Source organism: Epinephelus lanceolatus, chromosome 2 (assembly GCF_041903045.1).
Source record: "Epinephelus lanceolatus isolate andai-2023 chromosome 2, ASM4190304v1, whole genome shotgun sequence".
Taxonomy (NCBI): domain Eukaryota; kingdom Metazoa; phylum Chordata; class Actinopteri; order Perciformes; family Serranidae; genus Epinephelus; species Epinephelus lanceolatus.
The window spans coordinates 32,110,489-32,135,025 of record NC_135735.1 but is presented as its reverse complement, the minus strand read 5'-3'; the positions used below and the strand labels follow the sequence as shown (position 1 = coordinate 32,135,025).

Sequence of the window (24,537 nt, the reverse complement as noted above, 5' to 3'; positions counted from 1 at the left end):
TGTGTCTTTATTAAGTGTGAACATTATTTTTGTTTTTGGTAGGACTGAATTTGATTCTTGTTTATAGTACAAACCTTTTAAATCCACAGTGTGTAGGAATTTCTCCCATCTAACGCTGAAATCATATATTGCATTCAAACGGATAGCGCACTCTAGCGCCTCACTGTTTCAAACGCGTATTGCAACAACTGTAGCCACTGTGTACCAAAAAGCTATGATAACACTGATGAAACCATGTCATCCGATACTACATGGAGTATTCATTCAGGCTCCTACACAGACACACGCGACGCGAGTTGACAAACCCCCTCCTCACCATGCTGGCTGTGTTTACAACATAGGACTGTTGGGGCGGGTGTAAATCGAAACAAACCAATCACGTCTTGTCTTTTGACAACTGACAAGAGGCACACCTCACACACCTCACACACCTCATCTCTCTCCTTGCATCACTGAACCGCTGACAGCTGTTAGCTGCTCTTAGCGGCACTGCTACTACCCCGGCACTACTGCAGTATAACAAAGTCCCACTCTTTGAGCATAATGCAGGATCATGCATATGCAGCATCACGGGAGACGAAATCCTCGTCGCCAAGAAAGTGCAAAAGGGACTCAAAAAGGCAATGTGATCAGTGAATTCAAAAAATGAGGGTCATCATCGGGGTAGCCTTTCCCAGGTGGAAAGAGCTGCTGAAGGAGAAAGGTAATGCAATCACAGGCCAGCGCCACTGTTAGCTGTTAGCCGCTGTTAGCCGTAACAGCTAACAGCGGCAGAGTGATGCGAGGAGAGGGATTAGGTGTTACATCTGCTGCTTGAGTGTGTGTGTGTGTGTGTGTGTGTGTGTGTGTGTGTGTGTGTGTGTGTGTGTGTGGTGAGCAGAGTGGTTACAGGTGTGCCGGAGACTGAGCAGAGCACCACCAGCCGCATCTCATTCTGCAATCAACTGCCTACTTGTACTCAGCCCTGCCACATCCACGCTGCCAGATCGTAGCCACTGTTAAGTCAGTATACAGCTCGACTCTAGCCTCTAGTTGAATCCCTGACTTAAAACTTTGTCTGTAATCCTGTTTTCCTGTGTTTCCAGTATCCAACCAGCCTGCTCTGCTCTCCGGTCCGCTCTGCTCCACCTGCCCTCACCTCGGACGCTCCAGCCTACTCCCCACTCAGCCTGCCCCCTCCTCAGACGCTCTGGACCCAGACCCCTTCACCCTTCCCATCCTCCCCTCCGGACTCAGCCCCTCACCCAGAGAGCTAAAATAAACCTTTTGGACTCAAACTGTTTCACTGTCTGTCCGCACTTGGGTCCTTGCAGCCGCCCCGTAACATTAGGTGTGTGAGGTTGAGCCACTTGTCGCTGTTAGCTGTTAGCCGCTGTTAGCTAACAGCGGCGCTGGCCTGTGATTGCATTACCGTTCTCCTTCAGCAGCTCTTTCCAGCTGGGAAAGGCTACCCCGATGATGACCCTCATTTTTTGATTTCGCCGGGTGGTCATATTGCCTTTTTGACGAGGATTCCGTCTCCCGTGATGCTGCATATGCATGATCCTGCATTATGCTCAAAGAGTGGGACTTTGTTTCAAATTTGCTGGGGTAGTAGCGAAGCACCTCTTGCTCCACTCTTCGGCTTCTCAGTCACGCAGCGCTGGTGTGGCTCTCAACGAAAATGCCGAAGGCAGGGCTGTATGTCCCTTGCTGGCGGATGTATTCTCAAGGTGGCGAAACGTTATGGAACCCCAGACGACTTGCCCGCACAATGTACAGACAAATCCGAAATTCTCCTTTTACGAGAATAAGTCAGATTATTGGTGGAGGTAATAATACACCAATGATGACATATGAATGCAGACATCGATTTTTGCCAATAAACAACTGAAAATGTTACACAATGTCCCCTTTAAATTTGCAGGACATTTAAAGGTATCTTAAAGGAATACTTCACCCACAAAATGATCATTGTGTATCAGCTAGGCCTAGTCCTACTGTGTTACCTTGGATTTATGTAGGAAACTAGAGCCATGCTGCTAATATGGCTAAAAGCAAATCTAAGTGTTATGTGCTTATGTAAAAAAAAAAAAAATACAGTTGACCGATATTGTATATTGTTATCAATTTTTTTTAATCACCCAAATTGTGATATCATAGTGCCTTTAAAAATACAGTATTGGTTGGGTTATAATCATATGGATTTGAACAGCAAGTTCAAAATGCGTGCTTTATTATATTTCATTTGTTTACAGGCTGCTTGCTCTCAACCATCCCTTTTATTTACTGTATTCTACAGATAGCTAAAACAGGAAGCAATTTAGTCGGCCTGGTTCCAGCAGTACAGGAGCAGTCCACTTTATTGCCAGTCAGATGCTTCTGCCCAAAACTACAAGCCTGGAAGGCTGCACATTGGCCAGTGATTATCAGATCCTTCTTTAGAAAGCTGCAGGGATCCACTGAGCAGCAACAATCCAGCTGCTATTTGTTATTTTCCAGCCAATAACTTCAGTAATGCCACAATTCCTGCCTTGGGTTCTCTTTCTTAGTTACTGCAAAGGTCATGACCTGTAAAATACTGATAATTATTGGTATTTTATCAGAGTGTAACAGTACACAGAAGTCACAGCGTGGTTCATATCCTGGTTTAGGGGTCATGTTTAAGTGCAAGTTTGGTACAGCAAGAAAAAAATGACTTAAATGCATGAGGATATTTTCTTTTCATTTATTTTGAAAAGACAGGAGCACAAATGTCAAACAGAGGCAAAGTCCTGCTGGGTACTGGGGTAATTTTTTGCCCACTGGAATCTTTGGTAAACTGTTTTTATTTAGGAACATTTCAAACACTTCTGTATTACACTCTAGGAACACTGAACAAACGCTTTCACTATGGCGAAAAGGTCACAACAGGCAATACAACTGAAAAAGATCTTGCTTTGAAACTGAAATTACAAATAAATACAGTAATAAAAAATAAAACTTGTCCATTAGGTGGAGTGTTACAGTTCCACATTGGCTGTTGTGGCTAGCTGGCTCACCTGCCTCCTCATAACCTTGACATTAGCTGATTTCAGTTCACAACCTGACAGTCAAGGCTCTTTTGCTTTTTACCGAAGTCTGTCTAAATTGGTCAGTAAAAAGACAGCCAGTACCACCTCTTCTCTTTGTAATTAAACTGAGAGTCTACAAAAGAAAACTTGCTGCGTAGTGACATCAAACAGACATCCAGAGATTTACCAGAAAATAGTATTTCTGGAGACGAGACAAGCATAAAAACCATCTGAGTGTCAAGAGGGGCTCTAAAAACAGAGGTAGTCAGAAGGATCTACCCCAAATGTGACTCAAGTTATTGTGATGTGACTGTCTACAATTATGAAGACAATAATATTGTTCCTCTGACTACTGCTGCTGAAACACTACTGAGTATGAAGCTCAGAAAAAGAGGGCCGACCGATGAGCAGCAGTTATTTGGGTTATTCTTGAGGAGGACAGCTGAGCGTTGGTGTTAATTGTAAAAGAACTCTTTTGGATCAAACGCTCACATCATCACAGAGAGGTCCAGCACAAACAGGAAGTTGTGAAAGTGAGACTTTCGATCTTATTGCTATCTCCGCAATGATAAAAATGAGGCATTTTTTTTAATCTAGAAATCTATTCTCTGATTTGATCTGGTTCTGCTGCAGATACAAATTGGTCCATGTCTTAACAGTTTATGAATATATTTCAGGACAGCAACCGAAGTTATGATCAACATACTGCTGCTATGATGGGCAATACCATTTTTGGTGCTGGTGCTGAAGAACGGAGCATATTAAATACTAAAGATAGGCTGAGGCGGGCTGCTGGAAGGCACTACGGGAGAGGCCTTAATTGACTCACCTTCTGTTATATGCATTTTATCTTTAAAAATATAAAACATTGTGGGTTCAGCTGCCTCAGGCACACCCATTGCTAAAAGGTACAGTCAAGTCTACAACCATGCAATTTGCATTGTCTAACATTTGCAGAGGAATGCGTAATACTAAAGATCTCAGCAGCCAACTTCAGCACCTGACCTTTACTGATCTTCTCGCCGAATGGGAACAAATCCCTCCAGCCAGGTTCCTAAATCTCGTGAAAAGACTACCCATGTGAGTGAATGCTCTTACAAATTAAATTAATTTGTTAGCTTAGTTAACAGCAGGGCCACGCCTCAACCACACCTCGAATTATCTGCAAAGCCACCTGGTCAACCCATTCTGCTCTGTTTGTCTCAGATTTCTCGACCCACCGTCATCCTCTTTTCCCTTCTCCCCTCATCTTTTCTTACTCAGTCGGGTGCATACCTATCCCATGTCTCATTCTAGGTACCTTCTGGGGGCCTGTAATCAGCTTGAGTCTCCCTCTGCCCGATCTCCAGTACATCCTCCCAGATCAACCTCTCAGAAGACATCCCTCTTCCACCTTCACCCACTTACATCCATTCAACAGTCTTCAACAGCTAACACTTTCTGAATTACAATTAAACATTTAAACGGCATATTGTTCTGGCGTGGTACTTGCTAGTGAACTCCTTAATAATGCCAATGGTTTTGGCGTCACATATGAGTGTAATCTTCAGATGCCCACATGCTTTCAGGGATTCATTTTGAAAGGAAGAATCACATGCACACAGTCCATTTTCAAATGATTAAGGCTTTTATTGGAAATGCCTCAACAACTAAAAGCTTCAGATCAGATTAACTTTTAAATATTCATGTGTTGATTTTTATTTTTGCCTTGTCTCAGGTATTTGGACCACACCGTGTAGGCTGTGCCCACGACACATGGTAAACTCTGTTTTAAAATGATTCTGCAGCTGCACCCTCTTGGTCACGTCTGCATTTTACTTTGTTTATTCTCCATTGGTTTTACAGCCATGAATGTTATCAAAACAAAGTGCCATTAAAAGGATGGTATGTGCATGATTCCGTGGGTATCTGACAAATGAAGTGCTGCTGCCACATCTAAGATCCAAAATAAAATAAAAAAGTTCTTGCCTTTTAGCCTTTATTAATAGAAAACAGAGACAAGAAATCCTGGCACTGGAACAAAAATCCCTGGCTGGAGTTGAACCAGGGACGTTCCAGTTTCAGTATACGGTATGCACCCAAGGCCAACAAAACGCTCTGTCACTTTTGAATGCTCTCCAGTCTTATTTGAATCACTGCTCCATGGTACGTCTGTTGGCAGTTTAGAGGCGCTGATCTGCTGCTACTGTGTGTGTTTTGCAAGGGTGTTAATGCACGGATGAGTGTGTACGGTGTCATGCCAATGAGCTAAGATTAGCAGTCACCAAATATCATGACTACGATGTTCTGGATGTGTGAGCAGAAGTTAGCAAGCGAGATGAAGATGATGTTACATGTGTAAAAATGGAACCAGGACAAGAGGTTAACAGCTGGAGCTCTGAACTGTGTGTTTTGCAGAAGCAGTTTGAGCTGGGTTGGCATGATGTGTGTCTACTTGGATGACACAGCATCCTGTTTGGTTGATCCTTTTTATTTGAAGTGCTATGGGTACATTTTAGCATGGGTAGCTTTGGAACTCCTGACCTTGGAGAACTCCTGAGGTACACATGAAAACTATGTTGTGATGATATGTGTCATGAACATTTACTTGGGGCTTGGAAATTCTGTCAGAGGCTTTAAGGACTTGTTTTTTTTAGCCATACTACTACAGTAACATGCCTCTGGATATGGCTCTGTTGGTCAGTTGATCTATCCCTTTGGACCAGACTGAAATATCCCAACGATTGTAGAATGGATTTCAAGGAAAGTTTGGTACAGACATTGATGGTGCCCAGAGACAGAATCTTAAATGGTAGCCTCAGTATTAATCCAGTACTAACCCTCTGTGCTGTAGCCAGCAGCATCCACAATTTATATCCACTAAAAGTGCTTATTTTTGCCACTGACAGGCTCAGATTATTATAAGTGTCTGACTACTTATCAAAAGGACTACTACAGAGAAAGGCATTTTTGTTAAGGAGTAAGATCCTTTTTGATTAACCAGTAATAGCCCTGAAATTACATCACTGAACCCACCAAATTCCATTTAAATAAACAGTTATTTTATTATTAGATAACCCACTTAATCCCAAGATGACAGAAACAAAATAAAACTCACAAAAGCTGTCTTTGTTTGTCCTCACCTCTGTCTCTCCCCTGTTCCAACAATCCCCAGATCTGGTTTGGTTGAAATAAACCCTTAACTTACCAGTTAGATATGAAAATATGTCGGCTCTATACATGCTAAAATTACAGCTTATGTGAATGGAGTTGGGTGAGGTTGGCTGTTTCTGTTAAACAAAAAGGATCTTATTCTTTTACAAAAATGTCAATATCTGTTGGAATCCTTTCCATAACTTGTCAGACACTTAAAATCGCAGGGATTTTATTGCAGCTGGTTTTGCCACTGCTGGCTGCAGCAGGCTGCAGCAGTTTCACTCAATACTGGTCCAAATTCAAAAACTTTGCTCTGATTGTTCACTTAGACACAGAGACATGAGAAAATAGGGTCCAGTTTGGAAGTTATCCTTTGATGATTTAGAGGATCCCCTGACTTTTCCGCAAGTGCTACCAACAGGCTGACATTTGTAATTTTTGCTTGTATGACCATGCAATTTGGTGTGGACATTTATACACCAAATTAGTCTTTGTGAACTTTGATTGTCCCCTGACTACTCATCCAGTGCCATCATTAGGTCAGTATTTCAATTTGTCCAGTACTTTGATTTATCTGTCTTTGCCCAAAACCTACAAAGTTATGCTCTTAAACAAAATAAGTTCCATGTATATGAGGTGCACTCTTGCAGTGCGTCTGCAGGCACAGCAATCATGTTGAATCAGCTTCACACTGTACGCATGTGTTGTAAGGAAAGCCCTGCGCTCTAACTTGTGCTGGAAGGTAGTACAGAACGTAAGCTATGGGTGTCCTCAACAACCTCAGACACAGAAGTATCATTGTGCACCAGAGAATTTTGGCTTCAGTTGCTTCAACAATAAAAATAGTAAATATAACCTCAAGTGGTTGTAAATATAACCCCAAGTGTCAGTTCATGTTGTACAAAGTGCCCATTGGGATTTTTAACATTTGAATGTAAAGTCTGGCCTGATGTTAGTACGGAAGGTAAATGCAGACACACTTGAAGATGCTTTTTTTTTTTGCTTGACCTTATTGCAAGATGGCCTTTTCTGACTTTTCCTGATTTTGTCTTGACAACTTTGTGTCTTTGCAGCTGTAACTAAGGTGTGTTTTTGTGTCAAGGCAGTAATTATAATAAATCACTGGGGGGAGACCCATCTCCTCAATATTTGAATATGCTAAAAATTTACCAAATGTAATCATAATCATTTATAAGCTTAACAAATTGCCTTTATTATTACCAGTTTGAGTACTATTTCTAGTATATGGTGAACTGCAGTTTTGCATGTGCTTTGCAGAAGTGGTGTTGCCATACTCCGGATGTATTCCACTAACGTTAATGTCTTCATTATATTATATTTGCAGATAGCTCATGTGAAGTCTGAGTAAATTGTCAATAATTTATGCAAGTGTAAGCTATGTCGACAGTAGCTTTCTTTTATTGCATATTCATAAAGTATACTGTATAGCTGTGCTTGCTTATAATAAATAATAATCTCCTGACAAATTTCCTAATATATTAGGAAATGAGTTATCAACTTTTTAAACTTTTTCTGGGGGGGCAATGTCACCTCCATTGCTACGGCCTTATTTTGAGTTCTACCTGATTCAGGAACCATGTCAATACTATAATGATGTGTGACTTACTGCGCTCTTACTAAGAATTTAAGAGTTGAAAATGGATCAACATGTCACCAATTGGCCTCTAACCCTGAGATGATTTATAGATATAGTCCCAGAACATGATGTGTTTCCTAAAAGTTGTAGCTGTGTATGTGTGTGTTTGTGCTTGCCAAATGGAGACCTTCCCTCCTTGGCGTGCTGCTAGTACAGTACGTGAGCTATGTCACCATGCACCCAGTGAGTGGGGTTACTCTAAGCCACCATTTGTCCAGCACACACGTTTCTATTGTGTGTGTGCCATTATTGTTTCATTACAGCATCATTTTTTTTCAAAATTATGTTAAATAATTAACAAAATTAATTAAATAATGTTATAATTACTGGTATGTGTGTTAATATGCAGTATATTTCATTCTGCAACCTTACACTCATACACTGAATTATTAATTATTCATCACAAATGATGGTTGATACTGTTAAATTAAGTAAACAAATTACTAAATTGGATAGCACACCTAAAAAATAACTTGCTTTTTAAGTCATCTGCTACATATTCTTATATACACGTTTTGCAAAAACATGTTTGTGATACACATTTTATACATATATTTAATTGGCACTGGAATGAGCTGTGTAAGAAGTTATTATTAAGCAGTGCCACAAGACTCATTCTAAGTAGGCCGCTATGTGAAAGTGTCCCAGTAGCATTTCCATTGCACAGTTGCCAGGGAAATGTACTACTGACCAGTACAGCTGAATGTGCGGTGGTAACATTAGAGTGCTGTAGAGCTTAAAAGGCATGACAAGCACATGGTGTGGAAGGGTGGAGAAATGGCTTAGTATGGAGTTGTCAACAAAGCGTCAGGCTGGGGGCTGGCTCACTGTCCTGGCACGGGGGAAGTTTTCCTTCCTAGAATTGGTGCATATAGAAATGTTTAGATGCATCGCAGGTGTCTTTCTGAGTGTATTTGCGATAGGTGCAGCTGGGATCACAGTTGCAGACTCTCCTGGAGACTTGAAGTTGACAAATAAAGCCAATTTAAGATTTGATAATTGATGCAGTTTGACATATGTACTGCTTTGACAACTGTGTGCACAAGCATGTGCCCTTAAACTCCACAGCAGTGCATACTACACACCATTTTTTAACTGACCATGACCTCTGACCTCCCTGCAGGACAAAGACAAAATAGGGGACTCCCTAAGAGAATGAGATCATTATTCTTTTATAAACATGGTAGGCACGGTCTTGTAGTAATTTTTCCCCATAATGTCAGCTTTGGAATGATTGCATATTTGTGCATTTAAAAAAAATGACTTTCCTGATACCATCTTATTGAGAAGTGAATATAAGTAGTGGCTCTGTTTGCTACAGTTCTGTGGCCTCCTGCTGGGCTGGTCTCAAGCCCCATCCATAAAGGGTCATGGAGATTGTGACGTTAGACGCCAGCGTTCCATATAAGCACCTGTCCCTCTGCGTCACACCAAGCTCCCAATATGAAAAGCGTGTGATTGTTTTCCGAATGAGACAGTGTGCGTATATAGTAGACTGGCACTATATAGCCTCTATAGAGGTTATTTTCTCCATTCAACTGCAAGCAAGAACCGCTGAGACACTGCACACAGCAAGCTCTTCACTGCACACAACAGGATAGAGGGATTTCTTTACTCCTTTTCCAATATAACATGGAGGTAAGAGAATATTCATTTATTTGATGTACATGTTCAAACATTACAGTAATTACTACTATGCCCTTCACTAAAAAGTTAAAATAATCAAGTAACACTTTGATCATCATGGCTTTTTGTTTTCATTGTTTATATAAACTGATTTATTGACATTTATGTACATTAAACATATTTATATGATATGCTATCAATCTGCCAGAAAAAATAACAGGAAATGACAGATACCTATTAAAATATTGACAGTAGGTGCAAAAAGAAGCAAAAAATGCGACTGTATATGGCTACAACCCGACCCACCTACAGAAGGTGACTGACTTGAAATCATCAAAGAGATTCATGAGATGGAAAGACTGACTTTCTTGCTAAAATTAAGAAATGCATTGCAAGATGGACAAAATGGATAGTACATTTATTAGAATGAGGAATGTGTTTGTTGGTTCGCCCTGTCTATCCTCATTGCATAAAATGTAATTTACCTCCCTTTGTGCTGTCTGCCATGATAATTATAATAAACTGTCTTGTCATCAATAACCACTAATGACTGAGCTCTGTACTCTGCAGGTGGCACCTTGTGTCCAGGAAGCTAGTAGCCACGCAGCATCGCTGCTGGCAAGTCTGAACCTCCAAAGAGAACGAGCTCAGTTCTGTGACTGTGTGGTCAGACAGATACAGAGCCCGGGTCAACTGCACCCTGCACACAGGTGAGCTAAACAAACACGCAATGTACCAGCAAGTACATATTGGCATCATGTCAGTAATTCTTGTTTTTATTGGTGGCATGTCTAACATAATGTTCATGATTTCACACAGCATCACATGTTGCTCTTTGCTCTCCAAGGTGTGTCCTGGCAGCCTCAAGTCCAGTGCTGGCGTCTATTTTGTCCACTACTGGTGCCCTGGTGGAACTGCAGGCTCCATGTTTGTCTGACTCTGTGCTTGCATTTCTTCTGGACTATATTTACACAGGGGCATTGCCATCCACTCATAGCCAGCACCAGTATTACAATCTGCTCACTGCTGCCTGCCACCTGCAGATGGATGAACTGCAGAATGCTCTGAGGGCTTTGCAGACTGAGGTGAAAACTGCAGATAATGTAAACGCCTCCAATAAACCACATGAAGACAAGTATCTGCCATCATCACTGGAGAAAAAGGATCATCAATATCCACCCAATGTGGACACATGCGATAATATAGATCCATGCAGAAGTTGCAGCGAAAATGATGCAAACCACTGTAGCAAAAAAGATGGAAGTGCCTTCTGTAGTATATCTGAAAGCATTGAAAGTAGCGTCAATACAGGTAACTGCAGACCACAGCAGTTGATTCAAAACATCAACTGCACCACTGAAGTGCACAGGGTTTCTGGAGTAGACAAAGAGGTGCAAAAGGATCCGTTTGACTCAGCTCATTCAGCTGGCACTGTAAAACCAGAGACCTGGCAGAGGGGCACAGAAGATGAGCCAGAGCAGACAGTTGGGAGCAAGACGAGCTCAAATTTACTTTGCATTGCCGGGATACAAGAGGAAGAGACGAGCACAGCAGCAGAGGAGAAGCAAACTAACAGAAAAGAGGAAGACAAGACTCCAATCCGTCACTCTCCCCTTCTTTGTCTCTCAACCACTCACCTTAAGGGCTATGTTTCGCCCTCACAGTACTCCTCCTCATCCTCTTCATCATCACCACATCCATGCTGTGGGGCAGTACCTGTCATTTGTCACAGCAGTAGTGCAGGAGTGATCCAGTTGGCAGAGATGTCTCCAATGCATTCTCCTTATCATCCAGTATCTCAAGCCCCAGTCAGCTCCAGCAGGGCCCCTGACCCAGAAAGCATTAACAATGAGAGCACTGATGAAGGTGCTACCACTAGACACAAGAAACATTGTGCAGTACAGAATCAGGATTGCAGAAACAGTAAAGATCACAGTGGGAGTTGGGATTACATGCATGTTTCAAATCAATCTGACATCCTAAAACAGGTTTGCAACTGCAGCAATGCAGATGATTTGATAGGACAGAATGATGAACATACGAGCAATGGATTATCCCCCATTACAGATCATAATGATGGCCATGCTCATTGTGATTCAATTCAGAACAAGAATCCTATCAAACATTTTAGGGATGATTCAGGGCCACAGAATAGGGATTGCAGCAGTTTTGCCAGAAGATTAAAGTATAAAAATGATCTTAATTTTGAGGGTGTCCCCTCCAAGCATCAGCGACTAGAAGGTTCAGATTGCCACAATGTCCGGAAGGCAACACAGGAGCAGTCCATTCGCTCACAAGATCCGAAACCTGATGTTCCACTTCCTGTACAGGATACAGACACAGGAAGTGGCCCGCGCTGTGGAAGTTTGTGTGCTGAAGGAGAAGCGAAAGAGGAAGACGGTTATTCGAGATGTCCAGCTGAAACAGATAAACAGGACGGCCACTGCAACTTGGATAGAACTGAGACAAGCACAAAAGCTGCTGCTTCTAGCCAGCATGAAAGTGACTCAGACAACACAGACAGAGGTATGACAGACAGAAGTCATGTCTCCACCACACTTGAATCATGTCTGGATAGTGTCACTGGTGGTCTCTCTGGCTTTGAACGCCGCACATCTATGGAGTTTGACAAGATGTCAGGCACTGAGATCACAGAGCCAAACATAACTTTTACTGTGGACCCCAACATGTCTGACTGTACGTATAGTGTTGTGGGGCCATCATACTATGGACTTCTTCAATATCACTGCCTACCACAGGAGGAAGCACACTTATCATACGAATACTCTGGTCGCAGACGCTCCAACTTTAGCCACCCTGATCATTCAGACCAGTCCAGTGATGAGGAGGAGGTTGGTGGCTTTGCCAGTCCAGGTTACAATCCTCTGAGGCAGCACTTTGCTACAGCGACCACAGACCAGGTTCTGCTGCTGGACATTAGTGCCAAACCTGCTGAGTTGCTAGTTGCTAATGCATTCGGCCAAAAGAAAACATTTGGAAGTGGGTTTGGGAATACTGATAGAGAGAAAAGGAATGAAGCGACATCTGTAGCAGGGGTTGACACTAGATCTTGGGTTGGGGAAATTAATGTTAAAGAAAGAAAATCTGTCAGTAAAGATCGAAGCAGGCCAGGAGCTGAGGTTATACATAAAGCTAGGGTTGCTGAGGGGATGTGCGACCTTAAAGAGGGTGATAACCAGACCACTGTCTTGACAGTCTGTTCCCCTCCTAGTGTGCCAGACTCTCTACAAGCCTCCATGTCATCTACCTTGTCTGTCTGCATACCTCCTACCCTGCCAGCCAGTACGACAGCAAATATATCAGCTCATCTGTCAAACCCTGTTCACCACCCCTTCCAGTGCTCTCTGTGTGACCGTTCCTTCAGCCAGCGAGGCTCTCTGAATCGACATGTGCGGAGCCACCTTGGTGTACGGCCCTTCTCCTGTCCCCGATGCCCTATGACTTTTTCACGTCAGTACCGTGTCACAGAGCACATGCGTGTTCACCAGCGCTGTGTCCTCAGGAGTGACTTTCAGAAGCCCCATGCGTCTTCAACTTAGGACAACAAGGAGAGGCATGAAAGTTATTGTCTTGTCCACCTGTCATTGAGAAATGGTACTATTCAAAGGCATAGATTTCCTGACTGCATCGGGCAGGGGGACACATATGAAACAGGGGAGGTTGAGTTCATCCCCACGAAATTTTGAGCATCAGACGCTTGATAATTTCCCTCACCCTGGTCATTTTTCTGCATCAATTTGTGGTGATGAAAGAAATGAAAGACCTCCGCCACTGCTGCTTTCATATTCTTATTAGGTGGATCTCACATGTTCTCAATAAGAGGGACGTGTCCCTGTACCAAACGAGAGTCCGTCTAGCTGGTGACCATAGTGGAGCATTCAGCAGCTACTGAGCCATTTCCACCCAGGACCGAATGAATGCTTAAAGCAGTTTTAATATTTTTATAGTAACAATGTATCCATTGATAATGTGAAAACTGAATGACAATGTGAAAGGAGTTGCTGATGAACCTACAGAGAATTATCAACATTAATCTGCAGCTCCCCCTGCTTTACGGAGCTTTATAGTGTGTTTATGCTTTTTGTTTAGCGGTCCAGCAATTCTGTCTACTGTCTCTCATCACTCTCATCTTTTTTAAAAAAATAGCTGCTCATGTATCGTTTTGTATGTGTATATGATATAAGATGTGTCAGATCTTGATTTAGATTTGATTAGATTTGGTGTTTTTCCAGTTTTCAGATTTTTACATCAACTCTTTAAATGATAATAAATAATAATAATGATATTTAAGTTTGAATTTGATGTTTGGTTTTGCAAATAAAGCTACAAACACAATCTGAATCCATGGATCTTTGTTTGATTTGTTATGTTGGTCTGTTGGAAAATGTGAAATATTGTTAAATTAAAATAAAAACTCAGAACACCTCCTGATGCCTTTCTACACACAGTTAAGACGGACATACTCTGAGTAGTAGCCAATTTTCTTTATTTGTTTTGGTAAATTGATCCAAAATCAATATGTAACCTAACATGCTTCTTGCAAATGTAATGTGACAGTTACATAGGAAGGGTTCAGACATGTCATAATTTGAATAGCATCGCTCTGTTCATATCACAAAACTATTAATGATGCATCTCACATGCTGTCCTCTGTAAGTGGGGACAGTACGTTGGGTCACAGTGTTTGTACTTAAGGGTGTTGCTGCTGAAACATGAGCTGACATGGTAAAAAAAAATGTGTCAAGGGCAGCCATGAGGATCTCGGCATGTTCTGTCTTGTCTATGCCAAACTTCTTCTGTAAGGGACGATAAGGTGGAAAAGGATCACATGGTTCTGTGCTCGACACTTCAGACAGTAAAAGCAGAGAACAGGTTACAGGAGGTGACATGTTTATGGTTGGAGTTGTTAACATAACATCTTCATGTTCAGATGTTCCCACTCTGTTGTCAGAATTAAAAAAACACTCTCGTTAAATGTTTCGGGATTAGCATGGCTGTGTGTGTTTCCATTTGGTAATAATGCACTTCTAAATGCCAACCAAAATAAATGCTCATGCCTGTGGCTCTAAAAATATTTAAGCATGATTAAAGAATCAAGATTTCTCACTCATATAAGCACGAGCTTGCAACTCATCTGGAGTTATAAATGTTAATATGTAATTAATGGTTAATAATTAAGGATTCTTTTATTACAATTACTGAAAAATATCGGATGAGGTCTGTAATCAAACTGTCGATTTGATTTTTCCTGCTGAATTAAAGCTAAAAATACTTCTCTTACTAATGGCGCCTAACAGCTCAATCAAGTATTAGTAAAACCATTTATAAAATCATTAGTTACAACTTTTAATCCCTTTCTACAGGGTGCATTATCAAAATGTGGTACTGTAACAAGAGCACCTGTCAGCTTATCTCTGTTTAAGTCTGCCTTTGATTAATCTGGATGTTTTTGAGCCCACACAAGTTTTCTTTAACTATCTCAGAGGAACACTGGTTTCACTCAGACCTTTGTCCTGTGGTGCAAATACAACGTGCTGACAGGTCAGCCAACGCCAGACTGCAGAGTAAGTAGCAGTTAATTGCCTATCATATTCATCTCCAACATCCCATTGAGCTTGGTGTTCAAAAGAGGGAAATACAGTGCTCACGTGGGACCGCAGTAGTAATAGATGTTACAAGGCAATGCATACATACATATGATCTATACTGTATACAACAACCCAAAAATGCTGATGGGAGGTAGTCTGTGTTTGGGAATGATGCATCCTGTTGTGCCCACAAAGAGAGATACTTGCTGTCCTTGTATGCTTCATATTTCTTCTCTCTGCTCAGTTGACAGTATCTTACTTCAGGCCTTCCTCTTGTACTCGCTATTCAACTGGTGGTTCAGCCAACGTAGCAGTCATCACTACAACGGCCTGAAGAGAAGAGAAAGAAGACAACCCCAGTGCTTGACTTAGCTTGTCCTTACTCATGTTGCAGCTTTGTTTAAGCTTATGAAATATTGTGAGACATTCTCGTAGCAAGTGGGCACATACACAGCTCTCAGCACAGAGTGTAATGTGTATAGAAGTGGTGGTCTTTTTTTACCTTACTCTTTGTGGAACGCAGGGCGGCCCCAGCCAGAAATGACATTACAATGAAAATTATCCCACCCACGCCAGTGTAGAGCAGGAAGATCTGTTCTGAAGCCATTTCTAGATGCTGGACAAACATATAAAGAAACACATGAGTGATGTCCATTCTGTGGACTAAAACGTAATGTGCTGTATTACACCTTAAGATTAGTTTGGACAAAATGTATGGAGTCTGAGAGTGTTCATTATTAAGTTCATTATGATTTTTTAAAATTCTGATTCTTTATTTCAGTCCTTTTTTTAAATTCAATTTCTGCCATTTTTATTTATAAAATGTTTGTTTTTATTTCACAATGGCGCCCAATCCCATTTCTTATTTTAACCACCTCACCCCCTCAGAACAGACTTACAGGGGTCAGTGGATCAAATCTTTCCCTGTGAAATGGAACAACCCTTCAAGACACAAGCCATGTTTCCATCAGCCTGTTTAGATGCGCATCTAGAAGTATCGCATCGGAAAATTATTATGGAAACGCCAAAATTCAAATGAAAATCCCCTGAAAGGCACAAACTAAAATACGCTCACTTTAGCTGGGTTTTGATTGATTCGAAAAAATGTTGATTCGCAAAACGGGGGATGGAAACAGTTATGTTAGGATTAAATCTGACATAGCGCACCTCTCTCTATGGTGATATCCACACTCCAGGTCGGGAAGGCGGTAATGCATTTAGAAGCTGGTTGCCAACCACCAGAAAATGTAGAAGAAGAAGAATGCAAGACTTATTTTGTTTCCGGTTCTGCGGAAAACTTGCACAAGTTCGTAGTTTTCACCCAAGTCCGTACATTTAATGGAAACACACAGCATTCGTATTTCTTTTAATGCACATTTCCCAATGATTCGAATCACTTTTGGATGGAAATATAGCTACAGATAAGTCAGTAGTCGCTGATGGTGCCGTTTATGTAAACAGACGTGATGAGTGTTCCTGGAAATTGCAAATATGCCGTCTTCTGCTGTGATGATTTCTCTAGCATGGGCTATAGGCATCCTTTTGATGTTGTCAGGATGCATGTGATTTGTTCACAACTTAAGTTTCACGCCATCAAGCAATAAAGTCATCAAATAAAAGAGAACACTGCTTCATTACCAGGCCACAAGCAGTACTCTATAGGCAAACATTAGCAACCCGTGCTCCTACCCTGCCAGTCTGTGCTGATATTAGAGGAGCGGTAACAAGTGCAGCAACTTTGCTGCCAGACTTGCGTTTAATTTGGGGCGTCACATGCCATAAAAGTCATGCACGAGTTAGCAATAACAATATAACGTTAGCTAGCTGGGTAGCCATTGGCATACTAGCAGCCATCCTGCCAATGACTTCTCATGACACTCAGTTTGGAGTGTGCCTTTGAAAAACCTGCGTTTGGAGTAGGGATTGACCGATATGGCTTTTTTAGGGCCGATACCGATTATTAGTAGTCAAGGAAACCGATAACCGATATTTAGAATCGATATTCATTTGCAGTAAAAATTAAAATTTTGGTGTCAAAATTTAGAATAACACACCTGGGATTAGACTGAATACAACAGTATACTGTTTGTTTGTTTTTGTACTTTACTAAAGGATCATTTTTAAGGTACTTGTACTTTACTTTTCCATTTGATGCTACTTCACTTCCACTCCACTACATTTAATAGAGAATTGTTTTACTTACTTTCTACTCTTATGATATATGAATAACAGTAAATTAATGATTTCTTATGTTCTCTCTCAGGTACATCTGATCCAGCCTGATTAACTGCAAACCAATAAAGAGGGTGGCAGGAACAGGAACCTTGGCTCACTTCATTTATTGATAGCTTTAGTAGTTTAGTAAAAGTAATTTGTAATTACATGTGTTTAATATACCAGTCACATTTCATTTTTTCAGCAAAATGAGTACTTTTACTTTAATGCCAAGTAAAAATTGAATTTCCCCTCCGGGGGATTAATAAAGTATATAAATAAAATAAAATAAATAATAAAACAAATAAATTTAATTGATATTCTTCACAGAGAAGCAGTCAGAGCTACAGGCTACAGTGAGGCTAAAAACAGAGTTCATATGACGTTTTTCGAAACAACTTTTTATGTCGCGGCTGCAGCACACTTGGATCACTATGGATGAGCAGTATGGAGATACTCTGTGGATTCAATTTTGTGTTCTTGGACGTTAGTCTGGGGCGCCGTCTACCATTAGGTGTGCCAGCCGCTCCATCCGCTGATCTCCGCAAGCAATGTGAGGACTCTAAAACGTCACCAGGGCCTCCGTCGGCATATGGGTGAGTAGATAATGGCTGAATTTTCATTTTTGGGTGCACTATCCCTTTAAGCATAGAGGATTTCTTATTGCAACTTCGACATTTTCTGTTGCTTTACCTTCAAGCATCACACTGCTGCTTCATGGAGCAGTCCTCTCTCCGCTCCTCTCTCTCTGTGCCGCTGCCTGCAGCGCTGCATCTACCGTCAGTGTTGATTGGCTGTCACTCACTTGTGCTGTGTAGCCAATCAGTGGGGGCTGTAGGCGGGACATTTGTTACACAGCACAGAGTGGAGACTTCAGGCAGACAGGCAGAGAGGTACGGCTGCATTTTAATTAAAATAAACGTATTTTAATTAAAATAAACATATTTTATCGGCTATCGGTGGAAAAAACGGCCGATGCCGATTATCATAAAAATGCTGAATATCGGTTGATCCCTAGTTTGGAGGGCCATGTAGCCTTAATATTCACCCTACCCCTTGATCCCAACAAGAACTGGGAAATCCTACCCCTAGGTGATAATGCGTAAAAAGGAGGTAGGCTCTGCGTTTACATGAAGCCAACGTTGTACCCCACGCTGTAGCCTGACATGCACCCCCTAGAAATAACTACATGTCGGGGGTGATGCAGACCTCCTGTCTATTTTTGTAAGCTGAAACCATTTCCCTCAGTGTAAACAAAAAGTCTTTTGTGTGATTTATTCTTCAGGGATTTATACTTTGGGATCCGGGCTTCATATGAGCAGAGGAAATCTCTGCTCGTAGCTAGGCTAATTTATACAATGTAAAATGCCATAGGCTGGTGCTAATAACGTTAGCATGTTGTATTTGTTTGGAAAACGTGTTTAGTATAAGACAGTTGTTTTGTCAGTGAACCTTGTGAGTTGGAATGGAGCTGAACTATGTGCAGTTACCTTTGTAAAATGTTGCTGTTGTCCCTGATTTTATATGAGAAGAGGAAAAGATCACCGGCTGCTAGGCTAATTTATACGATGTAAAATGCCATAGGCTTGTGCTAATAACGTTAGCATGTTATATTTGTTTGGAAAATGTGTCAAGATAAAGACAAGTGTTTGTCTGTGAATGCTGCGAGTTATAGTGAAGCCAATTTATGTACTTGTGTTTGAAAATGTCTCTATTAAGCCATGTTTAATGTGTGTTTTGAATCAACTAAACTTTACAGCACTTCACAGGTGGTGGTGAGGGTGTAACTGCAGAGTGACACAGACATGCCACGGCACAAGTATAAGTGCTCACAATGGTAGGCGACGTGCGTAGGCTACGACGTAGGGTCTGCCGCACGAGCATAAATCCCACATATGTGGTAGGGGCAAGGGGTATACTGGGATTGGGCCTTTGTCCTTCAAGACAAACGGCTATGTGAGGGTGAAGTTTCCATTTGATACAAAAATACAGAAATTGTGCGTTGTTCTTAAGGTTGTCCAGTATCATATCATAAAGCCTTCATTCAGCAAATGTTAAAGTAAAACTTTTTTTAACAGTATAATAATGGACACCACCAACAACAAAAACAACAAATACTGATAAAAAATAATATTCACCTCATATTCTGATGGAAATATACCATCGTCAGTCGCAACCATAATGTCTTCATCGAGGTGGACTCTCTGGAGGTTGTGAATAATGTTGGGCAAATAGAGAAAGATAATCCAACATGATGCCAGTAGGCTCACAATACTCAGAGCCAACGACATGGTTACCTGCATGGAGACACCAACAGAGAGAGATGAAGGAGAGGCAAACAATAACTTACAAATATTGGTAATAGTTCATACGGTATATGGACAACTTGGAGAGTCCTGCAAACAGCCATAAATCAGTGAATCCAATTATGTTTAATCAGTCAGTGAAAAGAAAGAAAATCATATCAGCTCAAATTATTATTCCAAGCATATGTGTATTTCATATGATCTTAAAACATGTCTAGAGGGGATCTTTGTTAAAGTGTTTTATTTGCAGGTCCTCTTGGAAAGGTTGCCAGTGTTGCTTCACAATAGAATACAGCTTACAGTTTTCTTGGTCGGCTTGTTCTCTGTCACAATATACAGAGACCCACACACGAGGTACTACAAGGAGAAGGATAAAACAGTTTTATTATGCATCCCTTAAATGTACCGTGCTGCATTAGCTTGTAATTAGTAAAAAGGATAGAAAAACACAGCCTATTGTTGGGGCTGAACTACTAAAGTGACTTTCTATCAGCCCTCAATCAAGTCCTGTACACATCTTGATTCTTTGTTATTCCTTGGTTATTTAATTTGGCTGGTTAGTCAATGAATGAATCCATAAGTCCATATGATCCACTAATGAACAGCTGTCTTGTCATGTTACCAACCAGGATTGCCAGCACGATGCCAGGCTGGAGGGGACTAATCTGATTATAGTGGACTAACATCATCGAGGTGCAAAAGATGAAGAAAGATGAGCCCAAAATTAGCACGACGATCTAAAAGAAAATCGAAAACGACATTAAGCATGACCTCATCACCTCTGTTTTATTTTAATCTTTATTGTCTGTACAATACAAGAATTAGTTGTGACTCTCACATTTGTGACCTTGGAAAATACTGTGATACATCATAATCAAATTTGATAAATAGTGTGTGTGTGTGTGTGTGTGTCTCACGCCAGTAATCTTGGGTTGCCCCTGCATGAAGCGGTGTAAAGGTTTGCTGCCCCCCAGCATGGTGCCTTGAAGACTTGCATTATTTCCGCCTGGTTCACTGGCATGTTGGAGCTCAACAGACATCTTATGGACAGAAATAGATTGAAAATATGAATATGTTGCACTGGAGGAAGCAAAGTACAATTAATTATTCTGGTTCTTGTTGAATCCTGGTTGTGAGTCTTGTCACATTTTTTGAGTAGTAAAGTAAAAGTACATTGAATACAATCTGAAAGTTTTGTGTCTCTTTTCGGCAAAAAAGAAATCATATGTTTCTGAACAAAAGTTGAGTCTGATGGCCTGACATTAGCTGCCTGCTTGTTTTGGGACATAATAGCTGTATCAAAAACACTCTACAAGGACTTGTTTTCATGTGCAGTGATTGAATTTGATTGTTTCAGAGATTTATTAGAGACCTCAGCCGAAAGACAAAGGCCCTCTTGTTTTTCTTTCTTCCGCCGTTTCTAACTGGAATTTGACCCCCTAAACATGCTCAAAAAGTCACCAAAATTGGCACGCATGTCAGGACTGCCGAAAAATTTTAGGAAATGAAGTAATGAATTCTCAAAGTGCCAAAATGGGCTCTCTAACGCCACCTAGACACACTAAAATCGCCGCTGTTGCTTGTAGGAACGTCGTAGAGAGATCAAACCAAAAATGGCTCGTTCGTCTGAGACCTACAAATCCCGCACTGATAACCCTGACCTAAACCCAACAGGAAGTGAGGTATTTGCCCTTTCAAAGTAAGATTTTGCCTCAAAACCGCTTTTTCTTCAAAAATCAACTTGTCCTACATCGTTTATCATATTGGCTTCAAACTCGCACACCTGACAGATCAACTCGTCCTAATCAGATCTTCTTTATAACTTTGTCATTACTGGAATGGTGTGGATTTTATGGCCTCTTACAGGTGATGTCTCACAAAACCTCTTGATGATTTTCGCGCCACCTAGACACATTAAAATGCCCGCGGTGACCCGTACAAATGTCGTGGAAAGACAAAACCAAAACTGGCTTGTTCGTCTCATCAGGACCTACAAATCACGCACTGTAACCACTGACCTAAATCCAACAGGAAGTGAGCTATTTGCCCTTTCAAAGTAAGATGTCATTTTTCAAAGATTCTCTTACTAAAAAAATATTTCCTCCTACACCGTTTACTGTATTGACTTCAAACATACACACATGATAGACCATGCCCTGCTAAACAGTTCCTCAGAACAATTTTGTTTTGATTTTATGCCCTGTTAAAGGTGACATGTCACAAAACCTCTTGACAATTTTTGCACCACCTAGACACACTAAAATGGCTGCTGCGGCCCGTACGAATGGTGTAGAAAGATCAAACCAAAACTGGCTTCTTTGTCTCCTCGAGACCTACAAATCAGTCACTGACACCACTGACCTAAAACCAACAGGAAATGGGCTAGTGCCTCTGAAAGTAACATGAGCAAATGAGTCAGCTCTGAGCTAGACATTGTAAACTTGCGACTAAGATCGCTTTTTTGACTCCACAAACATGAAAGCTATATATGTCTGCGTTCGGAACGAGTGTATCTCTCTGGTGATATCTTCAGATTGATGATCGGACCCTGGGTTTGGGAGCAGGAAGGACTAGTTTGAGAAATTTGAAAGCCATCTTCTTGGCCTCTCCCCCTTCCTCTCACTCAACTGCATGCTGTCATTAATTAGCATAACAATGGCTTCACTCTGACAGACACAAGCCTGTGTGTGTGTGTGGTCACACACACCTGACAGGATAACATTGACCAAACTGACCAGCTCATGTGTCTCATTCCTACATTTTCCTAAATAAATGCCTGATAGCAAAAAACATGTAAATGCAACATTTCCAGGTCAAACTCTTTTTCCTCATTTAGAATCTGAATCAAATCTGTTGCTAAAACTGTGCTGCAGCAGTACACAATGAAAGGAGGCCGACAGCGAGAGCCCGAGGTCCCGTTCATCGCTGCTTGCAGCTTTAATTTTGTATTGCTTTACTACCCTTGTGTGGGTGGTAACACATGGATCCCAAAATGTATGTGACTGCGCAATATGTTCAAGAATTTGCTGATGGAAAGAAATTTTCAGTAACAGAACTGAAAAGCGCGTTTTTTGACAAACTGACAAATTTTGTTTTTATTTCTTGTTTGAACTAGCTAAAGAAGCTCTCAATCCTAAATCAGTTGGGAAAGTAAATTAAGTTTATTTCACCTGCTAGGCTACAATTGAATCAGCTTGTAGTTTGGAATTAGTTTACATTTCTTTATGCCTAAATAGAAATTCCACACAAAAAAAGCAAAGTCAATACATTTTACGTGTGTGTAATAATGTCAGTATCACAGCTGTCACTATGTAGCTTCCATGAAGCTCCAACAGCCAAAAAAGAAATTAGACATACTTGTGGGATACCTTCAATGTTAACAAAATGTTTTTAATTTTAATATAACTTTAAAATAACAAAATGTAAGTAAGCGTACAGTACAGCAGTAGGTACTCACTTATCTCGAGACAATTAAGGACAAGCTTCCCCAGAAATATAGTTTAAGCTTGACAAAAAGACAAACAGAGTTACGTTACAGGTGTAAAGAAACAAGATCAACATTACCTATACTGGAACATGTTTGGGACTGACCTGTCTGTCTATAGCCTGTGTTACATATCTCCAACATGTTGAATTAACCCTGATGTTTACAGCAAAGCTGCAAAGTATGTGATGTTTACTGAGTGAACAGGCTACCATTATGTCTGGAAGGAAAAACATAAAGCTTCTCCTCCACTCCACTGAAGTTTGGTGGTAATATGATGTGAGTATGAAGTGACTGTAGGCTAACATTAAAAAAGAGTTTCATGTAAAATCCCAAACAAAGCTGTTAGAAATGTTAGAGAGCAAGAGGAGAGTCAGATACCTTGTGTGGTCCTGTCTGTGGTCGGTGCTGTGTTGGCGCCTGTAAACACTCACATCATGTTCACATCTGGAGCAGCCAGATGGGGCATCAGTGGACGATCGGTTCATTTTGAACACACAGACAGTATTCTGTCATATAGGCCGGTTGTAGCTCTTGATTGAGACGCTAATGCTTTAGCTTGATATTACTGTGCAATATCTTATTTTTTTCTTTCTTTCTATTGTAGAGTAACTTCCTTTATTGACATGTATTATGGTGTAGATTATTGAAGCAGTGATAATCTAAAGCCCTGTTTCCACTGAGCAGTACAGTTTGGTACAGTTCAGTTCGGTGTGCTTTTTTTCCCGTTTCCACTGTGAAAAGTTCCATATCGTCCCCAATTTTGGTCACCCTTTCATTGGGGTACCTAGCACACAGATCTGAGGTGGAGCTGTGAACACTGCAGTCTGTTCATTGGTCAATAGTGGATGGTCACTCTGCTCAGGGCTGAGTTGTGGCTGGTTTGGAGGCTCGTTTAACCACTGTTCATACCATGGAGAGTTTTATTAGTAAACTGTAACTATAGAATGAAAGGATGTTTTGCTGCCTCTTGCAGCAGCTGCGGCAACTTAATTCACTGGGCCAACTGCTGGCAACTTTTAAGGTGGAACATTAACTTGTAATGTTACTCAGTGCATGAGTTGATGACGTGAATCAATCAGCACACCTTAAATTTCACTGCGACAACTTTGACTGTTACTTTATTTTTTTATGACATACACTTTTAGTAATGAGTGGATCTTCAAGCATTAACATATATTAATTTTGACCAGTGAACATTTATGTGAACTGCATATATCCCAATCCAAAAAAATCCAAGCTTTGCGGAGAGTTGTTCCTGTGGGCTCTGGCAACACTAAACCCCGAGCTTGCCTAAGAAGGACTAAACGCACAAAGCCGCTATTTTTATTTTATTTTTTTATTTTATTATTATTATTATTATTATTATTTTTATTCTTTGATGTACAGTTTTTTTTTTTTAAATTTATTGTGAAATACAACAAGACAAACAACATATAGTGGACATACAACGGTATACATACAAGGTGTAAAA

The 24,537-nt window shown here is 40.9% G+C and overlaps 2 protein-coding genes across 7 annotated transcripts; one reads left to right on the top strand and one right to left on the bottom strand.

Annotated features, from left to right (window-relative positions):
• Window positions 1-9,305: 9,305 nt before the first annotated feature.
• LOC117260107 (uncharacterized) lies at window positions 9,306-13,812 on the top strand. The gene is made up of 3 exons (XM_078160675.1): window positions 9,306-9,462; window positions 10,021-10,160; window positions 10,298-13,812. Exons 1-3 carry the CDS (start codon window positions 9,457-9,459, stop codon window positions 13,008-13,010), a joined length of 2,859 nt encoding a protein of 952 aa, XP_078016801.1. The 5' UTR covers window positions 9,306-9,456; the 3' UTR covers window positions 13,011-13,812.
• A 128-nt stretch (window positions 13,813-13,940) lies between these two features.
• Window positions 13,941-23,497, bottom strand: LOC117259733 (uncharacterized). Of its 6 annotated transcripts, none has more exons than XM_033631399.2 (8): window positions 23,445-23,494; window positions 23,037-23,084; window positions 20,497-20,619; window positions 20,206-20,316; window positions 19,880-19,936; window positions 19,412-19,570; window positions 15,562-15,675; window positions 13,941-15,389 (listed from the first exon to the last, which is right to left on the bottom strand). In XM_033631399.2, the coding sequence occupies exons 3-8, from the start codon at window positions 20,617-20,619 to the stop codon at window positions 15,342-15,344; spliced, it is 612 nt and encodes a 203-aa protein (XP_033487290.1). In that variant the 5' UTR covers window positions 23,037-23,084; window positions 23,445-23,494; the 3' UTR covers window positions 13,941-15,341. The 6 variants fall into 6 exon arrangements, 5 of the variants coding, with proteins under 5 accessions (XP_033487290.1, XP_033487299.1, XP_078016825.1 ...); XR_013487864.1 differs by lacking the exon at window positions 13,941-15,389 and adding an exon at window positions 17,967-18,172 and having other exon boundaries at window positions 15,567-15,675; XM_078160693.1 differs by lacking the exon at window positions 13,941-15,389 and adding an exon at window positions 17,967-18,105 and having other exon boundaries at window positions 15,567-15,675.
• Window positions 23,498-24,537: the final 1,040 nt, after the last annotated feature.